Source organism: Aptenodytes patagonicus, chromosome 22, assembly GCF_965638725.1.
Source record: "Aptenodytes patagonicus chromosome 22, bAptPat1.pri.cur, whole genome shotgun sequence".
Taxonomy (NCBI): Eukaryota; Metazoa; Chordata; class Aves; order Sphenisciformes; family Spheniscidae; genus Aptenodytes; species Aptenodytes patagonicus.
Genome location: NC_134970.1, coordinates 4,727,707 through 4,736,823, shown reverse-complemented (window position 1 = coordinate 4,736,823; position 9,117 = coordinate 4,727,707). Strand labels below are relative to the sequence as shown.

Here is a 9,117-nt window from a genome sequence, read left to right as displayed (position 1 = left end):
GCTGTCACGAGTGGGGCCGTGGAAGGGGATGTCTGTGGTGGCGACCTGGAGGGGGCGGCACTGGGGTGGGAGGCGGAGGGGGGGCTCGGGGCCGGGGGCGTTGCTGACCCCGCGGAGCCGCCGGGCCCCGGCCGGCGCTGCCCGCGGCGGCGGTGACCCTTCCCATCAGGCACCGCAGCGGGCACCCCCACGCCCAGGCTGGAGGGGGCCCGCGCGCCCCGCTCAGGCAGCGCCGCGGCCACCCGCGGCGGGGGGCCCTTCGGGAGGCCGGAAGCGGCCGCGCGGCGCGTGCGCACTCCTTTCCGCTCTCGGGCCCGCCGCCGCCGCCACGGTGAGGCCGCGCTCTGGGCCCGTATCGGCCTCGCATCGGCGCCATCCCGGGGCGGCGCGGTGGGGCCGCTGCTTGGCAGCGGTGGGGAGCCCTGGCCCGGCCCCCCGCGGGGGGGATTTCCGGGATGGGGGGGGGAATCTAGGCCCCGGTTTGCGGGGCGGGAGGGACCGGGGGGCGCTGGGCCGCGGGGAGGCCCCGTTACCGGAGGGGGCCAGGCCTCGGGCTGGAGGGCCCTGGGCTGGAGCGGGTGCTCCAGGCTCCGGCCCAGGCTGCAGGGACGAGCCGCGGCGGGAGCCCCGTTGAGTTCCCAGCGGTGGCACCGGGGCCTTCCACGCCGGGAGGCTCCCGTGGGGGAGGTCCTCGATCTGCCGCGGGCTCTGCCCTGCTCGGGGCCGGCACGGGGCTACGGCTGGCCAGGGTGCCCTGCCGCTCAGCAGCCCCGTGCACGCCGCCGTGCCCTGAGCACCGGGAGCTCTGCGGTTCCCCGCCGCTCGGGCCAGAGCGTCCCGCTCCCGGGCCCGGCGTGTCGGGAAACATCGTCCGGAGCCGAGTGTCCCCTCGCTGGGGTGCGACGGCGGCAGCGCGGCGCTGGTGCGCGCTTAGGGGCCTGGGGTGCGCTCCTGCGTGAGCGAGGTGCGCTGCCTGGCTCCGCTCCCGGCTCCGGGAGGGGAGTGTGAGAGGCTTCCTCGGCTCCCGGGTTCCCGAGTTGAGTGTGAATTAACAGCAGCAGCAGCAGCACGAGTGTCCTCAGGCCTCCGGCCCCGGTGGTAGAGCCGAAACGTGCCTTGCCCCGAGCTGCGTCTCTGCCCCACCTGCGTCAGCCCCTGTCCCTTGTTTTGACTGACATGAGAGAGTTTATGGTCTTTAATACGGCGATGTGCTCTAATGTTAATGACCAGAAGTTTGGACTGCTCAGTTTTTCTTTTGCGGGAAGACAATGGGAAGGGCTGCCCAGCAGCTCAGGTGTTGAAAAGTAGTTCAGAAAGTTCTTACAGGAGACAGTAATCTGGGGGGTGTTGTTTAGGTGTTGGGCTTTTCATACAAACTAGCGTGTTGTTACTTCTGGTAGACTCCTGAATGCATTCCTTTTAAATCGGCAGCATTTACTGTCTGCTGCTTGTCTCTTGTTCAGATGTTGATGCCCAAGAAGAACCGAATTGCCATCTACGAACTCCTTTTTAAGGAGGGAGTGATGGTGGCCAAGAAAGATGTCCACATGCCGAAGCACCCCGAGCTCGTCGACAAGAACGTGCCCAACCTCCATGTCATGAAAGCCATGCAGGTACGGAGGTGAGGGCGGGCTGCGAGGGCCGGGCTGCCGGCCGGCCGGGATCTGGGCACACAGGACTGGTGCACACCTACGAATAGACATCGTCCGCCGTTAGCAAATGAACATTGCCAGGCGTTGCCTTGCATTTGCCGTTTCTTTCCTATTACAGTTATTTTCCCATTTTCCTGATTCTCGCTATTTCCTCTTTGATTTGTTGTTCCCCACAGACCGTAGGTTATTCTTTTGTGGACCCGCATCTCTGGCTCCCGTTTTTTAAGCTATGGTACCTCTGTGTGTGGTAGCCTTGTGTTTTCTCACAGAATGGGAATGATGCTGTAATTTTGTCCTGCGCGTGTGAACTTTCATCCGTTTCTAAATTTTGACTCCCCCCATACCCCCGATAAGCTCTTGTGTTCGTAAAAACATCTGGTGAGGGTATTGGTCGGAGATGTTGAATGATGATGAGGATCATACATGAAGTGATTGAGAATTCTCTCTCTAGTCTCTGAAATCCCGTGGTTATGTGAAAGAGCAGTTTGCGTGGAGGCATTTCTACTGGTATCTGACCAACGAGGGCATCCAGTACCTGCGCGACTACCTTCACCTTCCCCCTGAGATCGTCCCCGCAACCTTGCGCCGGAGCCGCCCAGAGACTGGCAGACCACGGCCCAAAGGTAAGCGGTGGTTGAGAGGTGACTGCCGAGTCAGCGGGAGGAAGCAGGGAACGAGGTTAAGCGTGTTAGACGGCGCAGGTGGGGTGGAGAGTCAGCTGAACGTCAGCTTCCAGAGCAGACTGGTGTGAGTTGCTGTGATTTTTGGATGTATAAGCATTAACAGATCAAGGAGGCATGTGTAGGTTTTATTGCTTTTGTATTTGGCACTAGTCTGATGGCCACCGGCCTACTGAAAAGTTGGAGAGGGCTAAAGAAAGCTGTGAGACTGACTGGGAGAAACCCTTCCAGTGTGGGACTCGGCCTTCTCTGGTAACGCAAGTGACTGGAATTACTGAGAGCAGGTGCGCTGAAACCGCAGGCCGTGGCTCGAGGTACCAGTCGGTGCCCAGACGTGGCTGAGGTCTGAGACGGGGGATGTCTCTAGCTGCCAGGGCTTTTCAAAAACTGTTCTTGTCTTTTGGGAAGAGCCTGCAGCAATCGCCGCAGCTCTCCCTCAGGAAGACGGTGTGTGCGCTGCCTGTCTCGTCCAGCCGGTACAGAGAACCTTGTCTCTGGCTGAGTTACCCTTAGAAGAACTATCTGGGCGGCTGTTGTGTGCGAGTTGAGTTGCCTTGGCTAGGATTGCCGAGACGGGGACCAAACTTGAGTTGGGGTGTAGCACACGGGCACAGGGTTCGATGACTGAAAGCGAAAGCTAAGCCTGGGTGCTGGATCTGCTTCACATGGGGGTCCAACTCTGGTACCTGCGGTCAGGTTGGATACCCACAGTTCGGGCTTTATCACGTACGCTTAACGAGCTGTTAGGCAAGTCAGATTATTAAAGCTGCCTTCGCTTTTTAAAAGATGTACAACAAATACATGTGGTATATTGGGCTTGTAGTTCTGATTTTTTTTTTCTTGGTGGGTTTTTCGTACCCCAACGTGGAGGCGATGCTGGTCATGCAAACGGATGTGTTGCTGATGCTGACTTCTCAGATTGCCCGCAGCTGCCTCTTTATAGGCCCCTCCCTACAAAATGTGGTGTAGACCCACCTGCAGATGGCTGAAACGTATTTCCAGAAAGTACTCTTCTCCGGTTGCAAATAGCAATGTTAAATAATAAAGGTTGGGTTGCAAATCTGCCTGTTTAGTCCACGCAAGGCAGAAGCTACGCTTTTTCCTTGCGGATGCTTGATATTGGCCTATGAATGGCTTGTGAACCATTTTGATGTCATGTGTGGTGAGCAATGTCATATAGTAGTGCAGTATAAATAAACTTGAGGTGAATGTGCTGAAGCCACCATGCCCCTCAGTCCAGTTCTGAAAAGGTTACTGTGTTCCAAGCTAATAATTCAGAATAGGAAGGATGGTTACGTTGCTTGTATGCGTTTCGAAATGCTCTGCAAAATCCCTTCTGCTTGGTTTTCCTGGTTTCTTGTCCAGTCGTAGAGAAGAAACGCCATAGTGCAGAACATGGATTGTAAAATTGCCCAGAAGATCTTTGGGGAGATAAAAACTTCTGGATACTTGGAGAAAGGAGAGAGAAAATTACTGCAGCCGTGGCTGGCAGAACAGCATTGCCAGGTCTCTAGGGGCAAGAAATGTTTCTTCTCCCTCAAGGCAGGAGGTGGTGGGTCTGTCCGCCTTGTGTGGCGTTGCCTCTTGTGTTTACCAAGAATGATGTTGTAGGATGTCATCCTGCCCTTAAAGAAGGACTCACTCTGTGAAAGGGGAGCCCTGCATGGCAAAGCTCTGTCTGGTATGTGGCAGGGGTCTGCTCCTGCTTCTGAGCTGCATCGTGTTCCGTCAGCAAGTACTGGACCCTGCGCTGGGGAAGGAGGCTGTGGGCATGGGGTGCTGAGGAGTTCACCTCCATCTCCTGCAACTTGTTTCTTTAGCCTAACAAAACTGTAGCAGCATCTGCTTCAAAGGAAAGAATTGCATTGAAACGAAGAAGATGATGGTTTCTTTGATCTCTGAGTAGCTTTGGATGTTATCAAATGTATTCTTTAGATGCGGTGTTTATCCAGCGAGGTAAAGAAACTGCATCTCTAATGGGAGGGTGGGGCTTACAGTTCCTGGCTAAAATTTGCTCAGGGTTTCTGCAGCGAGGAAGCTTCACTTTGCGGCATCACAGCCCTTTTCAGTGCGGTGCCAGTGACCTCATTCAGTCCACACCTTGGCAGGGTTAGCTGGCAGGCCTGCACAAATTGTCTGTTCCTGTGCTGTTTCTCTCTGGATTACCTGCCTTAAGCTGCAGCAGACCAGGAGTCGCAGAGGTGTGTGTGGATGGTGGTGCTGAATCCAAGCTTACGGGTCTTGCTTGATCTCTTGGGGGTTTGGGGCCTTTTCTGGTACTTCCATGCAGTGCTACTGATTTTCTCAAGTGAGGCTTGGTATGAAAGCTGGAACAGTTAGTCTAAAGCAGGTTTTAGACTACTGTGTATTTGATATTTGCAATTTGTGTCTCTGTTACAGATGTAATTGAACCCTTAGAAATTAAGGATGGACAGATCTGAAGTTTAAAAAAACCAGTCCATTGTCTAGGGGATGTGCTATAATGGTTTAACCTGACAGAAAGGAAGGACGTAGAAGGATAAATTAATCTGTTGGCACATCAGTGGCTAGTGTTTCTCTTTGTAATAAAAGCATCTATTATAAGAACTGGTTTTTGTTTGGGAAAAGTAGTGCCTGTAGTATAAATCAAGCCTGTAGAAGTGCATGATCTGTGTTTCTGAGAGAAACATGCTTGAGACGGCTAGTACGCTGTGGTGCGCCGGGCAGCAACTGCCCTTAAATGTGTCTTACTGCCTGAGCGTGAAGACCTTGGCCTGGTGCTGTGGGAGCGTATTTCATCTTTGATGCTCTGGGGGAACCCCCTAAGAGTGGCGCAGAGGCTGGCAGCTCCACCACATCTGTTTCTTTCCTGCAAGTGTTCTGTCTGATATTAATCTGATGTTACATAGATAATCTGCTCTTGGTTTTATTAATCTATTCCGTTGTGGAGGATTTGTGATAGCGATAGCGTGGCTGTATTTTAGGTTGGGATCAGAATGTCACGGTTTGTGACTTAGCTATGAACAAGCTTGTTGGACGTGACAGATTCCCTGTATTTCTGATTTTTTTTTTTTATTATCATTAATTTTTGGCTCTTACTTGAAGGCCAGAAGACTGCTGAGATGATGCTGTAAATCCATTTTTCACATTATTTAACTTCAACCCAAGCACAAGCTGGTGCACATCAGCAGGTTTCACCCTTAAAGCGAAGTTTTCCTTGTATCACTTTTTTTGTTTAGGTTTATATACGCTGAGCTGTCTTAAGGTGCAGCTCTGCTGGTAGATCTAATGCTCAACTGGAGGGCTTTTTTCCACCCTGAGATGCAAGGTCACCCATGGAATGAGTTGTTTGTGTCCTGGGTAAGCAATGTATTTGATGTTGCTGTTTTCACTTTCAGGCCTGGAAGGTGAACGCCCTGCGCGTCTTACTCGGGGAGAAGCCGACAGGGATACATACAGACGCAGTGCTGTTCCACGTGAGTGTCTGTCGTGTTGCTGGATGAATATCAGGCTGACCTTGCTCTCTGTGCAGCTTATCTCTTTGGGAGAATGTCTTCAGTATTGGCCTCCTTTCAAGAAGGAAAGGGGACAACTAGACTCTTGGCGTACCTTAGGCATTTACACAACAGAGTTCCTCTGTATCTGTTCATGGATATGATTCTTTTCTGGAATTCTGTCAAGCTGAACTGTGGGATTTTCTCTGGGGTGGGTTCAGTAACTCTCTAACAGTCTCAATAGCTATTTTACTTTGCTATATTTTGCCTCAGTTTTTGTCGTCTTTGATTGTAAACCTTTGATTCCAAGCAGGAGCGCTGTACTCGGGGAGTGTATTCTTTGGTTAGTAACTCACTCATTTCTCTCTTCAGCTGGTGCTGACAAGAAGGCTGAGGCTGGTGCCGGAGCAGCCACTGAATTCCAGTTTGTGAGTATTTGCAGTCGAGATTTGCTTCCTTTATTGAGGCTTTGATTAGGAGAAACTGGATAGGTCATATCCGCGTGCTCTTCAGTGTGGTGCTGGGGTTAGGTATTTGGCTCTGATGGTGTAAGAGGGGCTGGCAACTGTTAGCCTTTACGCCCAGCTCACTTGCTGCATTCCTGTTGGGGAAACCACGTGATGGCCTCGCTGCTGTGATGGGAAGCCAGTGACACATTTGAGAAGCAATCCAAGCTCTCTGGAGGAAACGCATGATTTTATACTTCAGAAATGGAAGAGTTTCAGACACGATCCACAGAGCTGGCTAGGATGGGTTGATTTTGTTCTTAGACTCACTCATCTGGTTAACCTGTGTCAGGTAGCTAGTCTCAAACAGATCAGAGTTAGGCTATGCTTGGAGCAGGGGATGCTTACCAAAGTAATGCAATGTCGAGGAAAGACAGCTAGCTCTTTTATGATGTTGGTGGTTCTTGCTGCTGTGTAATTGCCGCTGTCGCTTGCTTAATATGGTGACTTCTAATGCTCTTCCTTTTCTGTTGCAGAGAGGTGGATTTGGTCGTGGACGTGGTCAGCCTCCTCAGTAGAACTTCCTGCTCATGTTTTGTGTATAATAAAATAGGTGAAAATGCCCCCTTGGGTTGTATCACTGTGTCTTCTTTAAGTGCATAAATCTAGAGCTCGCGTAGCAGAGAAGTGACTCAAGTCTTTGGCATGTGTAACAACAGTAGTGGAATAACTTGTGATTAGAAAGCAGGTTATAGGAAGGAACTTTGTAGGTTGGGTGGTTACTGATGTAGGGTTTTGCTAGTGTGTAGAGGGGATTCTTACAGAGGAATGAGGAGTGTTGGTTCATGGCAACGCGGAAGTGCTGCAGGCAGTTTTTCCACTCTGCCCAGGAAGACACTCATTTCTAGTAATTCCCAGTAATGCAGTAAATCTGGCCTGAGAGACAATTCTATTCCGCAGACAGAAAATTCAGCAAGTTCAGCTGTGTTGCCCTGAGGCCCTCTCTGAATCGGACACAACCGGTGCAGGCAGGCGAGCGTTTCCTCTCTCCCAGTTCTGAAATCACTGGGTTAATTAACCGTGACTTCGGAAAGATGGGGTGGTTGTGACAGCACCTGCTGTCTGGAGCTGAGCAGAGCTGGGGCGGGGAGGCGCAGCCCGAGGTCCCCGGCAGTGTGCAGCCTACCAGTAGATGTCACCCGCCAACTAATAATGGGATAATGCTAATTGGGAATGGGTTTCTGCAGCCTGGTAAATGGTATCTTGTTCAGGGCAGCCTTAATATCACAGAAGTGCTAGACAGTAACTCGGGGGGGGGGGGGGGGGGAGGAGTTCATTCCAGTCCTAGTTTGTGGTGAGGGAAATGGTGGGCATGAGTGTTTTGTTTTGGGTTTTTTTTTTTTAATTCATTTTATTTCTGAGGGAGTTGGAACTGTAGGGAGAGACGAGGTGTTCAGAATCTTTGTTTTAACTGATCCATCTGCCTCTGTTGAAGTTTGTAGGTTGCGATTTAGCTAAACCTAATCCAGACTAACCTGCTGAATCCAGGTGACTGGATTTAGCCAAGGTGCACTTCACAGCCTTGTTCTTAATGGGAGCGTGCATTAAAGCAGCTCTTTTTTTCAACTTTGCTAGTGATATTCTTGAGTTTCTGGGTTGTCTGCATCTACTGGGGCTTTTTGTTTTAAGTTTCTGCTTATTTTATCCTACAGTGTAGTGGTAATGTTTACACTTGCCCCTATCCATTTACAGTTGTGATTCTGTTTGGGAAGCAGTGTTGTGTTCAGCAAAACGTTTGGTGTCATGTGAAATGAAGCAACTATTTAAAATCACTTGGAGTACTTAAGTGTGTGGCAATTGGTATGAAGTGCTAAATGTTTTCTTCTAAAAGAACATTTGTCTCATTAAAGGGAAGATTTAAAGAGAAGATCCCAATGAGCAAGTAAAAATCACTTGTTTTGGGGTGAAGAACCCCAGTCTAAATAGATTCTTCCACAAAGGAAGTATTACCTCCATGTTTTAATCTCATCCTCGTCTCCTAACCCACCAGTCTGTTCAGCCTGGGACAGGAGCTCTGTGCGGTAGAGAACGGATCCCATCCTCCTCCTCAAAGCTTTTTAGCGTTCAGCCGCCTGAGCTGATGGACGGGGGGTCTGAGAGGCATGGCTGTTAACGGTGGCTCCTTTCTGGATGGTTCCTCCGCTGGGGGGGGGTCTCCAGTGGGATCCACACCTGGCAAAGGAGCCTTTTATTCTGCCAATGTATGGGGTTGGAAGGTGTTAAAGGCTTACCCTCCATTTTCGACTGTCTCCTGTTGCGGAGCGGAGGCCGGGCTGCTGAAGCCAAACCAGTGTTGGGCACATACCGCTCGGAGAAGTACTCGACCCTTTGCCAGGGTTTTCCTCCTGGGGGAACACGCAAAACTGCCTGGTGGGCCCGTGCGGGGCTGTGGCAGACGGCAGCACCCCTCCACCTGCGGCGGCCGTGCAAACAAGCCGAGCCCTGGGTGTGGGTGTCATTGCAGCAGGGTGACACTGACGGTAGCCACTCCTGGGGTGCAATTTTGGGGCTTATGGGGTGCCCGGTGAAATCGTGCCCTCAGGCTGAAGCCTAAAAATGCCCACGAAAGGCCCGTGGGGAGCAAGGAGCGTGTGCGATAGTGGGGGGAAGCCCTGCAAGTTCCCCCCCCCCGTGAGGCGGCTCGGTGCTGGTGCCTCCCAGGCTGAGGCCACCCGGCTTGCAGAGGACCCCCCACCTCCCCGCCCCGGGGTGCAGAGCCGTGGCCCCCCCTTTTCCCCCCCGCTTTGTTCCGCTCCCGCCCACGGGGTACAATGGGACCCCCGCACCCGCGCTCCGCCACTGGCGT

At 52.2% G+C, this 9,117-nt stretch overlaps 1 protein-coding gene across 1 annotated transcript; it reads left to right on the top strand.

The window, feature by feature from the left end:
- The first annotated feature begins 272 nt into the window (after positions 1-272).
- Positions 273-6,875, top strand: RPS10 (ribosomal protein S10). The gene is made up of 6 exons (XM_076358171.1): positions 273-331; positions 1,464-1,613; positions 2,104-2,275; positions 5,710-5,787; positions 6,178-6,233; positions 6,788-6,875. The coding sequence occupies exons 2-6, from the start codon at positions 1,464-1,466 to the stop codon at positions 6,827-6,829; spliced, it is 498 nt and encodes a 165-aa protein (XP_076214286.1). The 5' UTR covers positions 273-331; the 3' UTR covers positions 6,830-6,875.
- The last annotated feature ends 2,242 nt before the right edge of the window (positions 6,876-9,117 follow it).